Raw genomic sequence first — 21,752 nt, 5'->3', positions numbered from 1 at the left:
CTCTACCCCCTCTCTCTTCCCCCTCCCCCTTCTTTCTCTCTCACCCCCACCCCCCTCTCTCTCTCTCCCTCCACCCACCCCCTCTCTCCCCCATGTTACATGATTTGTAACATGCCTGGCATTTGAAAATACCACGCTTATTGACTAATTTCTGATATATTTTTGTACATTTATTTCAGGTGTAGGAACCCGGTGACTACCTGCCCCCCCTTCTCCCTGTTCACACCCCACCAGTGCCCAGAGCCCAAGCAGAGATGCCAGGCCCCCACTAACTTCACCTCCAGACTGACCAGCAGGGTGTTGTATCCTAAACATGGAGGGGTGGACGGAGGTTGTCTGGACAGACATCTCATCTTCAGCAGGTAGAATGGCCCCCGGCATTTACATCCAGGCCTCTTGTCTTTTTTTTGGAGGGGGGGGTCATGTCAATAGTCTGACGTGGCTACCTTCATTTCTTCACCTCCTTCAAAGGAGTTGGGATGAAGACTCTGGCTGTGTCCAAATACCAGTACGAAACAGCAGACATTTTGCCAACAAAAAGAATAGTATGTGAAATGTGGAACATTTTGTTTGTTTTAAATGCCAGGATGTCATGTTCATTCAGGCTTTTCGTCACAATTCAGTTCACTATTGAAGAAGATAGTTTTTCCAGACCCACGTGTTTGACAACAGCTGATAATCAGCTGAGGGGGGGACGCGCTGTACCAAAAATGAATAAGTGTCCCTGGATTCAACGCAATTACACATGAAATGATTCATTCTCCGCAGGAGGAGACTAGTATGCTGATATTTGTTACTTACTGCATTGGTTTTTATTAAACAGTACATTCTAGATATTAGTAGCCTAGCGGTTAGAGCGTTGGACTGGTAAACCGAAAGGTTTGCAAGTTCGAATCCCCGAGCTGACAAGGTGAAAATCTGTTGTTCTGCCCCCTGAACAAGGCAGTTAACTCACTGTTCCCCGGTAGGCCGTCATTGAAAATAAGAATTTGTTCTTAACTGACTTGCCTAGTTAAATAAAAGTACATATGTGTTAGCTACTGTGTAATAAAAAAATAAAAAATAAAAATATATTTTTTTAAATTTATTACACAGTAGTTAACACTTTAACCAACCCCTTCATGATGTCTCTCTCTCTCTCCCTCCATCTCTTTAGCTAACCCCTTCATGTCTCTCTCCATCTCTTTAACTAACCCCTTCATGATGTCTCTCTCTCCCTCCATCTCTTTAACTAACCCCTTCATGATGTCTCTCTCCATCTCTTTAACTAACCCCTTCATGATGTCTCTCTCTCTCCATCTCTTTAACTAACCCCTTCATGATGTCTCTCTCCCTCCATCTCTTTAACTAACCCCTTCATGATGTCTCATCTCTTTAACTAACCCCTTCATGATGTCTCTCATGTCTTTAACTAACCCCTTCATGATGTCTCTCATGTCTTTAACTAACCCCTTCATGATGTCTCTCTCCATCTCTTTAACTAACCCCTTCATGATGTCTCTCCCTCCATCTCTTTAACTAACCCCTTCATGTCTCTCTCCATCTCTTTAACTAACCCCTTCATGTCTCTCTCCATCTCTTTAACTAACCCCTTCATGTCTCTCTCCATCTCTTTAACTAACCCCTTCATGTCTCTCTCCATCACTTTAACTAACCCCTTCATGATGTCTCTCTCCATCTCTTTAACTAAACCCTTCATGATGTCTCTCTCTCCATCTCTTTAACTAAACCCTTCATGATGTCTCTCTCTATCTCTTTAACTAAACCCTTCATGATGTCTCTCTCTCCATCTCTTTAACTAACCCCTTCATGATGTCTCTCTCTCCATCTCTTTAACTAACCCCTTCAATGTCTCCCTTCATTTAACTAAACCCTTCATGATGTCTCTCTCTCCATCTCTTTAACTAACCCCTTCATGATGTCTCCCTCCATCTCTTTAACTAACCCCTTCATGTCTCTCTCCATCTCTTTAACTAACCCCTTCATGTCTCTCTCCATCTCTTTAACTAACCCCTTCATGTCTCTCTCCATCTCTTTAACTAACCCCTTCATGTCTCTCTCCATCTCTTTAACTAACCCCTTCATGTCTCTCTCCATCTCTTTAACTAACCCCTTCATGATGTCTCTCTCCATCTCTTTAACTAACCCCTTCATGATGTCTCTCTCCATCTCTTTAACTAACCCCTTCATGATGTCTCTCTCCATCTCTTTAACTAACCCCTTCATGATGTCTCTCTCCATCTCTTTAACTAACCCCTTCATGATGTCTCTCTCCATCTCTTTAACTAACCCCTTCATGATGTCTCTCTCCATCTCTTTAACTAACCCCTTCATGTCTCTCTCCATCTCTTTAACTAACCCCTTCATGTCTCTCTCCATCTCTTTAGCTAACCCCTTCATGATGTCTCTCTCTCCATCTCTTTAACTAACCCCTTCATGTCTCTCCATCTCTTTAACTAAACCCTTCATGTCTCTCCATCTCTTTAACTAACCCCTTCATGTCTCTCTCCATCTCTTTAACTAACCCCTTCATGTCTCTCTCCATCTCTTTAGCTAACCCCTTCATGATGTCTCTCTCTCCATCTCTTTAGCTAACCCCTTCATGATGTCTCTCTCTCCATCTCTTTAACTAACCCCTTCATGTCTCTTTAACTCCATCTCTCCATCTCTTTAACTAACCCCTTCATGTCTCTCTCCATCTCTTTAACTAACCCCTTCATGTCTCTCGCCATCTCTTTAACTAACCCCTTCATGATGTCTCTCTCTCCATCTCTTTAACTAACCCCTTCATGATGTCTCTCTCTCTCTCTCCATCTCTTTAACTAACCCCTTCATGATGTCTCTCTCTCCATCTCTTTAACTAACCCCTTCATGATGTCTCTCTCTCCATCTCTTTAGCTAACCCCTTCATGATGTCTCTCTCCATCTCTTTAACTAACCCCTTCATGATGTCTCTCCCCCCCAGGTTCCGGCCCATCTCAGTGTTCAGGGAGGCTGAGGAGGATGACAGTGGTTTCACCTGCTGTGCCTTCTCAGCCCGCGAGCGTTTCCTGATGCTGGGGACGTGTACAGGACACCTGAAGCTCTATAACGTGTTCAGCGGCCTGGAGGAGGCTAGCTACAGCTGTCATACTTCAGCCATCACTCACCTGGAGCCCTCACGGGTATGTAGATTGTTGGTTGGATGGATCAGAGTGGTCAGGAGGAGGATGGCTACAGCTATGCCCGGGTTTAAGGTTTGGCCCCACGGCGCCACCATCAGGATGACTTGGACACAACACCCTTGGATGATATCTTGTGTACTGCTTACCACATTTGCCAAATATCAGAACTCAAAATCAAAACCGGTCATGTAATATGCTGTTGATGTCTGCTGAGAGTCAGGAGAAAATGATATATCATGGAAATAAATATGCTGAAATCCTAAATGTTTTAAAATATGTTGGAGAACAAGCTATGAAGGAAAAATACTGGCGTTTTGGTACAGCCAACTACCGCAAAAATTATATTGTGATATTGTCAAAACGATACTTCGGATATATCCTAAAAAAATCATATCTATGTAACTTTATAGATTTATGTAACTTTATAGACTTACAAATTGGTGAATTCACCTTCTGACATCCAGTGGAACAGCTACTTTACAATAGTGCATCTAAATCATTTAAGGGGGGGGGGGTGAGAAGGATTACTTTATCCTATCCTAGGTATTCCTTGAAGAGGTGGGGTTTCAGGTGTCTACTACTACTACTACTATCACTACTATTACCACTACTGCTGCTACTACTACTACTGCCTCTACTACTACTGCCTCTACTTCTGCTGCTACTACTACTACTACTACTACCACTACTACTACTGCCTCTACTGCCACTACTGCTACTACTACTACTACTACTGCCTCTACTGCTACTGCTGCTACTACTACTGCTGCTACTACTACTACCTCTACTACTACTACTGCTACTACTATTACCACTACTACTACTGCTGCTACTACTGCTACTACTACTGATTCTACTACTACTACTACTACTACTACTGCTACTGCTACTGCTACTACTATTACTACTACTACTGCCTCTACTACTACTGCTGCTGCCACTACTACTACTACTATTACTGCTAATACTGCTACTACTACTGCTGCTACTATTACTACTACTATTACCACTACTGCTGCTACTACTACTACTGCTGTTTCTACTACTACTACTACTACTACTGCCTCTACTACTACTGCTGCTGCCACTACTACTGCTACTACTGCTGCTACTGCTGCTACTACTGCTACTACTATTACCACTACTGCTGCTACTACTACTGCTACTACTACTACTACTACTACCACTACTACTACTATTACTGCTACTACTACTACTACTGCTACTACTACTACTGCCTCTACTACTACTGCTGCTACTACTACTACTACTATTACCACTACTACTATTACTATTACTGCTACTACTACTACTGCTACTACTACTGCCTCTACTACTACTACTGCTACTACTACTACTGTCTCTACTGCTACTGCTACTACTGCCTCTACCACTACTACTACTGCTACTACTATTGCCACTACTACTACTGCTGCTACTACTACTGCTTCTACTACTACTACTATTACCACTACTACTGCTCTTACTATTACCACTACTACTGCTACTACTACTGCTACTACTACTACTACTACCACTACTACTACTATTACCACTACTACTACTACTGCTACTACTATTACCACTACAACTACTACTACTGCTGCTGCTACTACTGCTGCTACTACTACTACTACTACTACTACTACTACTACTACTACTACTACTACTACTACTATTACTATTACTACTGCTGCTACTACTACTACTGCTGCTACTACTACTATTACCACTACTACTACTACTACTATTACCACTACTACTACTATAACCACTACTACCACTACTGCTACTACAATTACCACTACAGCTACTACAATTACCACTACTATTATTACTACTACTATTACCACTACTATTACTACAACTACTACTATTACCACTACTATTACTACAACTACTACTACTACCACTACTACTGCTACTATTACAACTACTACTACTACTGCTACTACTACTGCTACTACTACTACTACTACTGCTACTACCACTACTACTACTACTGCTACTTCTGCTACTATTACCACTACTACAACTACTACAACTACTACTGCTACTACCACTACTACAACAACTACTACTACTACTGCTACTATTACTGCTACTGCTGCTACTACTGCTGCTGCTACTACTACTACTACTACTGCTGCTACTATTACTGCTACTACTACTACTACTACTACTACTACTACCACTACTACTACTATAACCACTACTACCACTACTGCTACTACAATTACTGCTACTACTAGTACTACTACTACTATTACTACTACTGCTACTACTGCTGCTACTATTGCTACTACCACTACTGCTACTACAATTACCACTACTATTATTACTACAACTACTACTATTACCACTACTATTACTACTACTACCACTACTACAACTACTACTACCACTACTGCTCCTACTACTGCTACTACCACTACTACTACTGCTACTACTGCTACTATTACCACTACTACAACTACTACTACTACTGCTACTACTGCTACTATTACCACTACTACAACTACTACTACTACTGCTACTACTGCTACTATTACCACTACTACAACTACTACTACTACTGCTACTACTACTACTACTACTACTACTACCTACTACTACTACTACTACTACTACTACTACTACTACTACTACTACTGCCTCTACTGCCTCTACTACTACTATTAGCACTACAACTACTACTACTATTAGCACTACTACAACTACTACTATTAGCACTACTACTACTACTACTGCCTCTACTACCTCTACTACTACTACTACTACTACTACTACTACTCTACTACTACTATTAGCACTACTACAACTACTACTACTATTAGCACTACTACAACTACTACTATTAGCACTACTACTACTACAACTACTACTACTACTACACTACTACTACTACTACTACTACTGCCTCTACTACCACTACTACCACTACTATGACGACTACCGGTTGTAATAATGATATTCCAGCTACAGCTGTCACAGCTCAGCCATCACACCTTGAGCTCTATGCATCAAGTCAATGCAGCGTATTTCCCAAATATTTCTCTATTAGCAGTAATCACCGTAGCAGGCCTCAATAGTATGTGCAGTGGTAGACTGGCTTTTCTTCTTCTTCCAACACTGATCTCTCCTGTATTTCCAGGACGGTTCTCTGCTGCTGACGTCTGCCTCGTGGAGTGTCCCGCTGTCAGCTCTCTGGAGCATGCAGTCTGTCTTCGAGATGAAGTGAGTGTCACTCTGAGCCCGTAGTCTGAACTCTTTAGTCATTGGCTTGTTGTTAGTTTAGTCATTTCCTTTTATAGAGACTTGCATAAGCAAACAGCCATCGGTATTGTCTTCTGTTTCAGGCATTCCTTTTTGGACGACCATTACGTAGAGTTCAGTAAACTGTCACAAGACCGAGTGATTGGCACCAAGGACCAGGTAGCTCATGTAAGTCGACTCTTCGTTTATACCGTGTCTTTTCTGTCACCTGTTGCTGAACTTATATTCTTTGAACTCCGGCACTTTGAACTCTTGTCTTAAAACCACTGTACATGTATAATTCATATTTTCCTACACCGATGTATAAATAAAGAAATGAGAGGCCCGTGCACGGTGCTTCCTATGAGCAGTGAGCTGGCCTCTTGTTTTACTCTGTTTTTAATCCATTCTCGGTTTTTTTATCCATTGTTTTTTTGTGTTTTTAAAAAATCCATTGTTTTATTTGTTTGTTTTTTAAATCCATTCTCGTTTTTTACATGTATTTTTATCCATTCTCGTTTGTTTTTATTTTATTTTAAATGTTTATCCCATTCTTGTTTTAAAATTATTTTTTAAATCCATTCTTGTTTTTTTTTTCAGCACTGGTTTTCTCAAGTTTAGAATGTTAATTTCACCTTCATTTGTGTCCAGATCTATGACATCCAGTCAGGCCAGAAGTTGCTGACCCTTAATGACCCTGGCCTGGCCAACAACTACAAGAGGAACTGTGCGACCTTTAACCCTAGCGACGACCTGGTGCTCAACGACGGGGTCATGTGGGACGTGCGCTCTGCTCAGGCCATCCACAAGTTTGACAAGTTCAATATGAACATCAGCGGCGTGTTCCATCCCAACCGCCTCGAGGTCATCATCAACACAGAGATTGTATCCTTATTACTTCCTGTTTTGGTCCTTATTACTTCCTGGTTTGGTCCTTATTACTTCCTGGTTTGGTCCTTATTACTTCCTGGTTTGATCCTTATTACTTCCTGGTTTGGTCCTTATTCCTTCCTGTTTGGTTAACGAACAACTTTATTAACAAAAAGAACAGTCACAACTCACTGCAATACATTTAATGCTCACTTTTGTTAACAGAGCAAATCTAATTTAAACAAATCCAAAAAGATAATCTGTAAAAATGCTCCTTGGATTTGGCATCCTGCTGCTTTTATCATGAGTATCACCAGACGTGTAAAAACTCAGGGGAGATCTAATCGTAGCCTTTATAACTATGGCCTGAGTTTATCCAGGTCATATCAGTAAAAACATTGATTTGGAAGTGATGATCACCTTGACCAGCTATGCCAGTGGGACCTGAGAACGTTCCATCTCCTCCACACTGTGCCTGCCTTGGACCAGTGTAGAGGAGTGTTCAACAACAACGCTACGGTCATGTACGGAGCCATGCTCCAGGCTGATGAGGAGGATGATGTGATGGACCAACAGATGAAGAGTCCCTTTGGTTCCTCCTTCAGAACCTTTGACGCCACCGACTACAAACCCATCGGTATGACCTTAAAGGTCATAGGTCAAGCATAGGGATTTTGTTTTGTGGCCTGTGGCATATTGGTTGAAATTAACTTCTGGTTGTATGTTCTTCCTCAGCTACTGTGGATGTGAAGAGGAATATCTTTGATCTGTGTACTGACACTAGGGACTGCTACCTGGCTGTCATCGAGGTAATCTTCCTGGTTTTTATTTCCATTGCTCATATTCCAGGTTACGTCTTTTAGCTCTGCTCCTGACCGTTCCATTCTACCGTTCAATTCTACCTGTCAATCAGTATATGGTTGTTATCATGTAGGAAGAATGAGCTGTATTGTTTGTGTCCCATATTCTTATATAGGGATTAGGGATTAGGGGCTAGAGATTAGGGCTAGGGGTAAAGGATTAGGGGTTAAGGATTAGGGGCTAGGGGTAAAGGGCTAGGGGTTGAGGGCTAGGCGTTAGGGCTTGAGGTTAAGGATTAGGGCCTAGGGGTAAAGGGCTATGGATTAGGGGCTAGGGGCTAGGGGTTAAGGATTAGGGGTAAAGGGTTAGGGGTTGAGGGCTAGGCGTTAGGGCTTGAGGTTAAGGATTAGGGCCTAGGGGTAAAGGGCTATGGATTAGGGGCTAGGGGTTCGGGATTATGGTGGTGCAATGCTCCCTGATGATACCATATTATTGCTCTCTGTTCTACTCTGGCTCTTGATCTGAGTCCCAAATAGACATCCAAAAAGAAACAGCAGTTCGTCTCAAGTTGTGTGTTCTTCTAAAGAGTGGAATATGGGAAGTGTAGTTCTCTCTGTCGGTCAGCAGTTTGTCTCAAGCTGTGTGTTCTTCTAAAGAGTGGAATGTGGGAAGTGTAGTTCTCTCTGTCGGTCAGCAGTTTGTCTCAAGCTGTGTGTTCTTCTAAAGAGTGGAATGTGGGAAGTGTAGTTCTCTCTGTCGGTCAGCAGTTCGTCTCAAGTTGTGTGTTCTAACGTCTTTAGAACCAGGACTCTATCAACATGGACACGGTGTGTCGCCTGTATGAAGTGGGGAGACAGAGACTAGCTGAGGAGGGAGAGGATGATGAAGATCAGGTAAGAAATGCTGTCCTTCTCTCTACTAAACTCAGTCTAACTTCAGCATCGTATCTACATCAGCTCTCTCCTAGTGTTCCTCATCTCTAATATCCAGTCTCTCCATTTCAACCCATACTGCCCAGTGCTCTTTGATCTGGGTTTTGAGAGCCCACAAGGTTACACACCAGAACCTTTGTTCCTATCCTCGCCCGTCACTGAAACACCTGCTTCTATCCCAACCTCTCCCCACTGTTTGCCCTTGTGTTAACTGTGTTCAAATATATTGATGTGTTTTTTTTGTTTTTTTTTTATACATATATTTAATCTTGTTTCACCTTGTGTTGATTTGTGTTCAAAATGTGTCACCTTCCCACCAGGAGGATCAAGATGGTGATGAAGACTCTGACGACGACGACGACGATGAAGATGACGACGATGATGACATGGAGACTGACCCGCTGTTGGCCGAGCTGATCGAGGGAGGAGACGGAGAGGAGGATGGAGGTAACGACTTCTCTCCCTCGGATGATGAAGCAGTGGCCAGGCTGCTCCAAGCTGATGATGACGATGATGATGATGATGAGGATGACTCGAACAACGATGCTGAGATTGACCTGGGATGTGAGTAACTGCGGTGTCTTCTTGGGAAAATCATTTATCACACACACACACACACACACACACTACACACACACACACACACTACACACACACACACACACACACACACACACACACACTACACACACACACACTACACACACACTACACACACACACTACACACACACACACACACACACACACACACACACACACTACACACACACTACACACACACACACTACACACACACACACTACACACACACACACACTACACACACACACACACTACACACACACACTACACACACACACTACACACACACACTACACACACACACAACACACACACACTACACACACACACTACACACACACACTACACACACACACTACACACACACACAAACGCACACACTACACACACACTACACACACACACACACACTACACACAAACACACACTACACACAAACACACACTACACACACACACTACACACACACACACTACACACACACACTACACACACACACACACTACACACACACACACACACTACACACACACACTACACACACACTACACACACACACACTACACACACACACTACACACACACACACACACACACACACTACACACACACACACACACACACACACACTACACACACACACACACACACACACACACACTACCTACACACACACACTACTACACACACACACACACACACACACACACTACACACACACACACTACACACACACACACTACACACACACACACACTACACACACTACACACACACACACACACACACACTACACACACACACACACACACACACTACACACACTACACACACACTACACACACTACACACACACACACACACACTACACACACACACACACACACACACACACACACACACACTACACACACTACACACACACTACACACACACTACACACTACACACACTACACACTACACACACTACACACACACACACTACACACACACACACTACACACACACACACACTACACACACACACACTACACACACACACTACACACACACACACTACACACACACACACACACACACACACTACACATACACACACACACACACACACTACACATACACACACTACACACACACACACTACACACACACACACTACACACACTACACACACACACACTACACACACACACACTACACACACTACACACACACACAAAACATCCACTAGTCGAGAAGCGAAAACAGCAGACCAAGACCGGCAGCACTATGTTTCCCAAGAGGATTATGTCTGATTCATTGATCCATTTGATTTTTGGGCAAAAAAAAAAAACGAATCAAATTTTAACATCAAATTGTATTTGTCACATGCGCCGAATACAACAGGTGTAGTAGACCTTACAGTGAAATGCTGAATACAACAGGTGTAGTAGACCTTACAGTGAAATGCTGAATACAACAGGTGTAGTAGACCTTACAGTGAAATGCTGAATACAACAGGTGTAGTAGACCTTACAGTGAAATGCTGAATACAACAGGTGTAGTAGACATTACAGTGAAATGCTGAATACAACAGGTGTAGTAGACCTTACAGTGAAATGCTGAATACAACAGGTGTAGTAGACCTTACAGTGAAATGCTGAATACAACAGGTGTAGTAGACATTACAGTGAAATGCTGAATACAACAGGTGTAGTAGACCTTACAGTGAAATGCTGAATACAACAGGTGTAGTAGACATTACAGTGAAATGCTGAATACAACAGGTGTAGTAGACCTTACAGTGAAATGCTGAATACAACAGATGTAGTAGACCTTACAGTGAAATGCTGAATACAACATGTGTAGTAGACCTCACAGTGAAATGCTGAATACAACAGGTGTAGTAGACCTTACAGTGAAATGCTGAATACAACAGATGTAGTAGACCTTACAGTGAAATGCTGAATACAACAGGTGTAGTAGACATTACAGTGAAATGCTGAATACAACAGGTGTAGTAGACATTACAGTGAAATGCTGAATACAACAGGTGTAGTAGACCTTACAGTGAAATGCTGAATACAACAGATGTAGTAGACCTTACAGTGAAATGCTGAATACAACAGGTGTAGTAGACATTACAGTGAAATGCTGAATACAACAGGTGTAGTAGACCTTACAGTGAAATGCTGAATACAACAGGTGTAGTAGACCTTACAGTGAAATGCTGAATACAACAGGTGTAGTAGACCTTACAGTGAAATGCTGAATACAACAGGTGGAGTAGACCTTACAGTGAAATGCTGAATACAACAGGTGTAGTAGTAGTACAAGCCCATAACCAACCAATGCAAAGCCCATTAACCAAGGCTATATACAGGGGGTACCGGTACAGAGTCAATGTGGAGGCTATATACAGGGGGTACTGGTACAGAGTCAATGTGGAGGCTATATACAGGGGGTACCGGTACAGAGTCAATGTGGAGGCTATATACAGGGGGTACCGGTACAGAGTCAATGTGGAGGCTATATACAGGGGGTACTGGTACAGAGTCAATGTGGAGGCTATATACAGGGGGTACCGGTACAGAGTCAATGTGGAGGCTATATACAGGGGGTACCGGTACAGAGTCAATGTGGAGGCTATATACAGGGGGTACCGGTACAGAGTCAATGTGGAGGCTATATACAGGGGGTGCTGGTATATAGGTAGTATGGACATGTAGGCATAGTTGTTAAAGTGACTTGTGCATAGATGATAAACAGAGTTGCTGCAGCAGCGTATGGATGGTAGTGGACAGATGATGCAAACAGTCTGGGTAGCCATTTGATTAGCTGTTCAGGAGTCTTATGGCTTTGGGGGTAGAAACTGTTTAGAAGCCTCTTGGACCAAGACTTGGTGCTCCGGTACCGCTTGCCGTGCAGTAGCAGAGAGAACAGTCTATGACTAGGGTGGCTGTAGTCTTTGACCATTTTTAGGGCCTTCCTCTGACACCGCCTGGTATAGAGGTCCTGGATGGCAGGAAGCTTTGCCCCAGTGATGTACTGGGCCGTACCCACTACCCTCTGAAGTGCCTTGCGGTCGGAGGCCGAGCAGTTGCCATGCCAGGCAGTGATGCAACCCGTCAGGATGCTCTCGATGGTGCACCTGTAGAACCTTTTGAGGATCTGGGGACCCATGCCAAATCTTTTTAGTCTCCTGAGGGGGAATAGGCTTTGTCGTGCCCTCTTCACGACTGTCTTGGTGTGTTTGGACCAAGTTAGTTTGTTGGTGATGTGGACACCAAGGAACTTGAAACTATAATAGTTTGTTGGGGAACAGTAAAAGTTAGTAAGTACACACACTCACACCATCTTTCTGTCTTCCCATACAGCTGACAGTTCCGACAGCTCAGACGGCAGCACTGACACCTCGGATCTGGAGGACCAACTCTTCCTGTCTATGAGCGACTAAAACAGCGAACAGGACAACCAGGAAGTGACAAAAGGGACACAACAAGTATCCACCCATTGCCACTTAAGCTGGAGAAATTGGGGACCCCCCCCCCCCCCTATGAATGTGAATTCATATGCACAAAGAGAAAATATGAAATAAAAAGATGCTATTTGAAGCAATCCCAGGTGTGAGATGGTCATAGTGAAGGACCGATGACTGTTGACTGATGGTGTTGTTGGACATGACAGGCTACCCACTGAATTCCGAATGTAACCCTAGCAACTACACGCTAGGCGCTCTTGTAGGTCAGAGAATATTGCATTGCTTTTCAATGCCTCTTAAGATGTTCTTGGGTGTAGGGTCTTGGGTTCCATTTGGAAGTCTGCACTCATTTGACAGGGGAAAGAGACTTGATATTTTAGACCGAAGGACACTTAGACAAACTATCAACACTTTCTTTATCTGACGTGTAGCAATTTGAATTGTACAAAAATAAGATTTTTTTTTTTTCAGAGGTTTGTTGGCCTTTTTTTTAATATAACTAACTTTTTTTTGTTTTTGTTTTTGTTAATTTGGTATGTTTTCATTTTGGGGATTTGTAGCTGTGAAATAGCTACTGCTCTTGTATTTGTTATTATATTAGCATCCCCATTAGTTGTTGCAAATGCAGCCGCTCCTCTTCTTGGGGTCCACATAGAACACAGACCACGAAACATGACATTAATACATAACATTTAATAGACAAGAACACCTCCAGGACAGAACCGGGCTAGTTGCTCCATCCAGCCCTGTTAAATCTACTCGTTAATACAAAGACTACTATCGCTTTAAGGATGCAACCTTCTCCGTTAAATTGAAGTTATGACAACAAATAATGGCAGACAACTTTTCATTATTTTAGTGTTTCAGATCGACTGTTGTTTTGCAAAGCTTTGTCAAGCTAACCAGTCGAGTCAAAATGATGTATAGCTTCAAAACTGTTAATTTATGTACTATATTATTATTTTTGGGGGTTATTGTACTTTGTCAAATGCCAGTGACAATTAATATAAAATATTAATGAAAATGTAACTGAATGCTCATATGTTCGCTTTTTCACACCACGGAGCCCAGCTGGCCCGGCCCGGTTACACATCCAGCATAGTTGCTGGAATGGTGCTGTACATGGGCAATGTGAAAAGATAATATCCAAGCCTGCACAGTGTGAAAAGGGTGTTCTATAGTGGCAAACGGGTGTAGGGAGTTTAATGGCCTCTAGAGGTCAGTGTTGCATAATGTGGATACATATTGATATTTAAACAGCCATATATATATATATATATATATATCATTTACACTACCGGTCAAAAGTTTTAGAACACCGACTCATTTAAGGGTTTCATTTTTTTACATTTTTGTACTATTTTCTACATTTATAGAATAATAGTGAAGACATCAAAACTATGAAATAACACATGTGGAATCATGTCGTAACCAAAAAAGTGTTTAACAAATCCAAATATATTTGAGATTCTTCATATAGCCACCATTTGCCTTGATGACAGCTTTGCACACTCCTGGCATTCTTTCAACCAGCTTCATGAGGTAGTCACCAGGAATGCATTACAATTAACAGGTGTGCCTTGTTAAGTTAATTTGTGGAATTTCTTTCCTCCTTAATGTGTTTGAGCCAATCAGCAAAGAGGAACGACAGTCCATCATTACTTTAAGACATGAAGGTCAGTCAATCTGGAAAAAAATTAAAGAACTTTGAAAGTTTCTTCATGTGCAGTCGCAAAAAACCACCAAGCACTATGATGAAACCGGCTCTCATGAGGACCGCCACAGGAAAGGAAGACCCAGAGTTACCTCTGCTGCAGAGGATAAGTTCATTAGAGTTAACAGCCTCAGATAGCAGCTCAAATAAATGCTTCGCAGAGTTAAAGTAACAGACACATCTCAACATCAACTGTTCAGAGGAGACCACTACTAAAGAAACCACTACTACTAAAGGACACCAATCATAAGAGACTTGCTTGGGCCAAGAAACACGAATAATGGACTTTAAACCAGTGGAAATCTGTCCAAATTGGAGATTTTTGGTTCCAACCTCAATGTCTTTGTGAGACGCGGTGTGTGTGTGTGAACAGATGATCTCCGCATGTGTATTTCCCACCGTTGAAGCATGGAGGAGGAGGTGTTATGGTGTGGGGGTGATTTGCTGGTGACACTGTCTGTGATATATTTAGAATTCAAGGCACTTAACCAGCATGGCTACCACAGCGTTCTGCAGCGATACGCCATCCCATCTGATTTGGGCTTAGTGGGACTATCATTTGATTTTCAGCAGGACAATGAACCAAAACACACCTCCAGGCTGTGTCAGGGCTATTTGACAAAGGAGGAGAGTGATGGAGTGCTGCATCAGATGACCTGGCCCCAATCATCACCCGACCTCAACTCAATTGAAATGGTTTGGTATGAGTCGGACCGCAGAGTGAAGGAAAAGCAGCCAGCAAGTGCTCAGCGTATGTTGGAACCCCTTCAACACTGTTGGAAAAGGATTCCGCATGAAGCTGGTTGAGAGAATGCCGAGGAGTGTGAAAATCTGTCATCAAGGCAAAGGGTGACTAATTGAAGAATCACAAATATAAAATATATTTTGATTTGTTTTAACACTTTGTTGGTTACTACATGATTCCATATGTGTTATTTCATAGTGTTGATGTCTTCACTATTGTACAATATAGAAAATAGTAAAAAATACATAAACCTTATATGAGTAGATGTTCTAAAAATTGACCGGTAGTGTATATATTTGTGTGTGTGTGTGTGTATATATACTTTAACATTGTTTGGACTGAAATATATCTGATTCAAATCAGTGGGTAAGGGACAACATTTTTAGGCTACCGAACTTGAAATGGAATTGACCCCAACCCTGCCACCTCCTCTCTGAGGGCTCGACTACCTGTTATCCATAGCTGCCATCCTGGTGCAACGGAGCCGCAAAGTGAACACAATTAATATGAATTGAAATTGTTTGAATTCTGTTGGTCAAGTGCTTTAAGTTGTGTCCTTATTCCGAAAAGGACCACAAATTATAAAGACGTACATTGTTTAGAGTTGATCTATTTTAATCTAAATAAAGTTTTCTCCGTTTTGAGAAAAATGTTTAATGTCAATTTGTTTAATTCTACTTTAACATAGACACTTGATTAACACTTGATTAAATCCTGCAGTCAGGTAATTTATATTTTACCTTTATTTATCTAGGCAAGTCAGTTAAGAACAAATTCTTATTATCAATGACGGCCAAGGAACAGTGGGTTAACTGCCTTGTTCAGGGGGCAGAACAACAGACAAACTTTTCGGTTACTAGTCCAACGCTCTAACCACTAGGCTTCCTGCCGCCTCTACACTCTAACCACTAGACTACCTGCCACCTCTACACTCTAACCACTAGGCTTCCTGCCACCTCTACACTCTAACCACTAGGCTTCCTGCCGCCTCTACACTCTAACCACTAGACTACCTGCCACCTCTACACTCTAACCACTAGGCTTCCTGCCACCTCTACACTCTAACCACTAGGCTTCCTGCCGCCTCTACACTCTAACCACTAGGCTTCCTGCCACCTCTACACTCTAACCACTAGACTACCTGTTTATACCTTTTTTTGTGTCAACATGTCAAGATTTGTGGTGTTAAGTGTACCAGTCCAAGTCTTGTGAGTCTGTCTTTGACGATACATTGTAGGGGACATCAGCCTGAGAGAGAGATACAACACTATCACCGAGGTACAGAGTGCCGTTCTCTTCCAGGACAAGATGTGTGCCTGACCCAATGCCACGGTCTTTCACAATAAGCTAACAATGCCTCCCTGGAAAGCAGTGGCAATTGTTACTGAGTGACTGTCTGGGTAAATAAACAAGAATGCAGTCATGATTTATCTAGTGAACACCATAGAAGCCATCCGATACAAATCTGGACCTCGAAGCCAGTTCCGCTCATTGTTTTCTTCTTCGTTACTTCCCTCTAATCACACAGTGACTTAGACACCATATGGGTGCAGTTATCAGGTTGAACAGAAACCCAAGCAGAACTCTGGACTTTGTAGGGTAAGATCTGACCATCTCCGCCATAGAGATACAATGTTCTGTATAATTCTTACTGAGCCAATCTCCAGGAAAAGACGTCGCTCTGCCCTCACACAAGGACAAACTTCTCGGCCGATACTTCTAACAATGCAGTTATTAAATGCAGAGAAGGTCGTAGAGATATATGTATAATATATAATATAATTCTATAATATATATATAATGTTATAATTATAATATAATGTTCTATTAAATGTTGTGATTTATAGACCTTTTTTCCTCTCCTAATCTCCCTTTCTCTATTCTACAAGGAGACACTGACTGGACTATTAAATGTTGTGATTTATAGACCTTTTTCCCCTCCTAATCTCCCTTTCTCTATTCTACAAGGAGAAACTGACTGGACTATTAAATGTTGTGATTTATAGACCTTTTTCCCCTCCTAATCTCCCTTTCTCTATTCTACAAGGAGACACTGACTGGACTATTAAATGTTGTGATTTATAGACCTTTTTCCTCTCCTAATCTCCCTTTCTCTATTCTACAAGGAGAAACTGACTGGACTATTAAATGTGATTTATAGACATTTTTTCTCTCCTAATCTCCCTTTCTCTATTCTACAAGGAGACACTGACTGGACTATTAAATGTTGTGATTTATAGACCTTTTTCCCTCCTAATCTCCCTTTCTCTATTCTACAAGGAGACACTGACTGGACTTGAATGAAATGTCGAGCCGATTTCAACACAATGTGCTGCATATTTCAAATATTTCAGCTCCATTTGAGTTTTGGCCTTAACTGGTGTCGATGTAATTGTTACGGACAGTTTCATCGAAACATACAGGATGTTATTGAATGGTCGTAACGATGTTTCCCTAGAACGCTGAGTGACAAGGGAAGCAGAAACTCAACAGTATCTCAGTAACTCAGTATCTAAAACAGTATCTCAGTATCTCAGTAACTCAGTATCTAAAACAGTATCTCAGTAACTCAGTATCTAAAACAGTATCTCAGTAACTCAGTATCTAAAACAGTATCTCAGTAACTCAGTATCTAAAACAGTATCTCAGTAACTCAGTATCTCAGTATCTCAGTAACTCAGTATCTAAAACAGTATCTCAGTAACTCAGTAACTCAGTATCTAAAACAGTATCTCAGTAACTCAGTATATAAAACAGTATCTCAGTAACTCAGTATCTCAGTATCTCAGTAACTCAGTAACTCAGTATCTCAGTATCTCAGTATCTCAGTAACTCAGTATCTAAAACAGTATCTCAGTATCTCAGTATCTAAAACAGTATCTCAGTATCTCAGTATCTAATACAGTATCTCAGTATCTCAGTAACTCAGTATCTCAGTATCTCAGTATATAAAACAGTATCTCAGTAACTCAGTATCTAAAACAGTATCTCAGTATCTCAGTAACTCAGTATCTCAGTATATAAAACAGTATCTCAGTAACTCAGTATCTCAGTATCTCAGTATATAAAACAGTATCTCAGTATCTCAGTAACTCAGTATCTCAGTATCTCAGTATATAAAACAGTATCTCAGTAACTCAGTATCTAAAACAGTATCTCAGTATCTCAGTAACTCAGTATCTCAGTATATAAAACAGTATCTCAGTAACTCAGTATCTAAAACAGTATCTCAGTATCTCAGTAACTCAGTAACTCAGTATCTAAAACAGTATCTCAGTAACTCAGTATCTCAGTAACTCAGTATCTAAAACAGTATCTCAGTATCTCAGTAACTCAGTAACTCAGTATCTAAAACAGTATCTCAGTATCTCAGTAACTCAGTAACTCAGTATCTAAAACAGTATCTCAGTATCTCAGTAACTCAGTAACTCAGTATCTAAAACAGTATCTCAGTATCTCAGTAACTCAGTATCTCAGTATCTCAGTAACTCAGTAACTCAGTATCTAAAACAGTATCTCAGTATCTCAGTAACTCAGTAACTCAGTATCTAAAACAGTAACTCAGTATCTCAGTATCTCAGTAACTCAGTATCTAAAACAGTAACTCAGTATCTCAGTATCTCAGTAACTCAGTATCTCAGTAACTCAGTATCTCAGTAACTCAGTATCTCAGTATCTCAGTATCTAAAACAGTATCTCAGTATCTCAGTATCTAAAACAGTATCTTAGTAACTCAGTATCTAAAACAGTATCTTAGTAACTCAGTATTTCAGTAACTCAGTATCTAAAACAGTAACTCAGTATCTCAGTATCTCAGTAACTCAGTATCTCAGTAACTCAGTAACTCAGTAACTCAGTATCTCAGTAACTCAGTATCTCAGTAACTCAGTATCTAAAACAGTATCTAAGTAACTCAGTATCTCAGTAACTCAGTATCTAAAACAGTATCTAAGTAACTCAGTATCTAAAACAGTAACTCAGTATCTCAGTATCTCAGTATCTCAGTATCTCAGTAACTCAGTATCTCAGTAACTCAGTAACTCAGTATCTAAAACAGTATCTAAGTAACTCAGTATCTAAAACAGTAACTCAGTATCTCAGTATCTTAGTAACTCAGTATTTCAGTAACTCAGTAACTCAGTAACTCAGTAACTCAGTAACTCAGTATCTCAGTATCTCAGTAACTCAGTAACTCAGTATCTCAGTAACTCAGTATCTAAAACAGTATCTAAGTAACTCAGTATCTCAGTAACTCAGTATCTAAAACAGTATCTCAGTAACTCAGTAACTAAAACAGTATCTCAGTACCTCAGTAACTCAGTATCTCAGTATCTCAGTATCTCAGTAACTCAGTAACTCAGTAACTCAGTATCTCAGTAACTCAGTATCTCAGTATCTCAGTAACTCGGTATCTAAAACAGTATCTCAGTAACTCAGTATCTCAGTATCTCAGTATCTCAGTATCTCAGTAACTCAGTATCTAAAACAGTATCTAAGTAACTCAGTATCTAAAACAGTATCTAAGTAACTCAGTATCTAAAACAGTATCTAAGTAACTCAGTATCTAAAACAGTATCTCAGTAACTCAGTATCTCAGTAACTCAGTATCTCAGTATCTCAGTAACTCAGTATCTAAAACAGTATCTCAGTATCTCAGTATCTCAGTAACTCAGTATCTAAAACAGTATCTAAGTAACTCAGTATCTAAAACAGTATCTAAGTAACTCAGTATCTCAGTAACTCAGTATCTCAGTATCTCAGTAACTCAGTATCTAAAACAGTATCTCAGTATCTCAGTATCTCAGTATCTCAGTAACTCAGTATCTAAAACAGTATCTAAGTAACTCAGTATCTAAAACAGTATCTAAGTAACTCAGTATCTCAGTAACTCAGTATCTCAGTATCTCAGTAACTCAGTATCTAAAACAGTATCTAAGTAACTCAGTATCTAAAACAGTATCTAAGTAACTCAGTATCTAAAACAGTATCTCAGTAACTCAGTATCTAAAACAGTATCTCAGTAACTCAGTATCTCAGTATCTCAGTATCTCAGTATCTCAGTAACTCAGTATCTAAAACAGTATCTCAGTAACTCAGTATCTAAAACAGTATCTCAGTAACTCAGTATCTCAGTATCTCAGTATCTCAGTAACTCAGTATCTAAAACAGTATCTCAGTAACTCAGTATCTCAGTATCTCAGTATCTAAAACAGTATCTCAGTCACTCAATATCTAAAACAGTATCTCAGTAACTCAGTATCTCAGTCACTCAGTATCTAAAACAGTATCTCAGTAACTCAGTATCTCAGTCAGTCAATATCTAAAACAGTATCTCAGTAACTCAGTATCTCAGTCACTCAATATCTAAAACAGTATCTCAGTCACTCAATATCTAAAACAGTATCTCAGTAACTCAGTATATAAAACAGTATCTCAGTAACTCAGTAACTCAGTATCTCAGTAACTCAGTATCTAAAACAGTAACTCAGTATCTAAAACAGTATCTCAGTCACTCAATATCTAAAACAGTATCTCAGTAACTCAGTATCTCAGTCACTCAATATCTAAAACAGTATCTAAGTAACTCAGTATCTCAGTCACTCAGTATCTAAAACAGTATCTCAGTAACTCAGTATATCAGTCACTCAATATCTAAAACAGTATCTCAGTCACTCAATATCTAAAACAGTATCTCAGTAACTCAGTATCTCAGTAACTCAGTATCTAAAACAGTATCTCAGTCACTCAATATCTAAAACAGTATCTCAGTAGCTCAGTATCTAAAACAGTATCTCAGTAACCCAGTAACTCAGTATCTCAGTATCTCAGTAACTCAGTATCTCAGTAAAACAGTATCTCAGTAACTCAGTAACTCAGTATCTCAGTAACTCAGTATCTCAGTAACTCAGTATCTCAGTATCTAAAACAGTATCTCAGTAACTCAGTATCTCAGTATCTCAGTAACTCAGTATCTCAGTAACTCAGTAACTCAGTAACTCAGTATCTAAAACAGTATCTCAGTAACTCAGTATCTAAAACAGTATCTCAGTAACTCAGTATCTCAGTATCTCAGTATCTAAAACAGTATCTCAGTAACTCAGTAACTCAGTATCTAAAACAGTATCTCAGTAACTCAGTATCTCAGTATCTCAGTATCTCAGTAACTCAGTAACTCAGTAACTCAGTATCTAAAACAGTATCTCAGTAACTCAGTATCTCAGTATCT

At 40.7% G+C, this 21,752-nt stretch overlaps 1 protein-coding gene across 1 annotated transcript in view; it reads left to right on the top strand.

The window, feature by feature from the left end:
- The window catches only part of LOC135540422 (DDB1- and CUL4-associated factor 1-like), a 37,787-nt gene extending 23,481 nt beyond the window's left edge, over window positions 1–14,306 (top strand). Inside the window, exons 17-26 of the mRNA XM_064967045.1 lie at window positions 180–362; window positions 2,966–3,164; window positions 6,319–6,401; window positions 6,524–6,608; window positions 7,071–7,304; window positions 7,728–7,926; window positions 8,025–8,098; window positions 8,891–8,983; window positions 9,343–9,586; window positions 12,964–14,306. Coding sequence (XP_064823117.1) covers window positions 180–362; window positions 2,966–3,164; window positions 6,319–6,401; window positions 6,524–6,608; window positions 7,071–7,304; window positions 7,728–7,926; window positions 8,025–8,098; window positions 8,891–8,983; window positions 9,343–9,586; window positions 12,964–13,043 — 1,474 coding nt within the window. The 3' untranslated portion in view covers window positions 13,044–14,306. The remainder of the gene's footprint in view (window positions 1–179; window positions 363–2,965; window positions 3,165–6,318; window positions 6,402–6,523; window positions 6,609–7,070; window positions 7,305–7,727; window positions 7,927–8,024; window positions 8,099–8,890; window positions 8,984–9,342; window positions 9,587–12,963) is intronic.
- The last annotated feature ends 7,446 nt before the right edge of the window (window positions 14,307–21,752 follow it).

This window comes from Oncorhynchus masou, chromosome 5 (assembly GCF_036934945.1).
Source record: "Oncorhynchus masou masou isolate Uvic2021 chromosome 5, UVic_Omas_1.1, whole genome shotgun sequence".
Classification (NCBI taxonomy): domain Eukaryota; kingdom Metazoa; phylum Chordata; class Actinopteri; order Salmoniformes; family Salmonidae; genus Oncorhynchus; species Oncorhynchus masou.
This window is presented reverse-complemented; position numbering and strand designations above follow the sequence as displayed.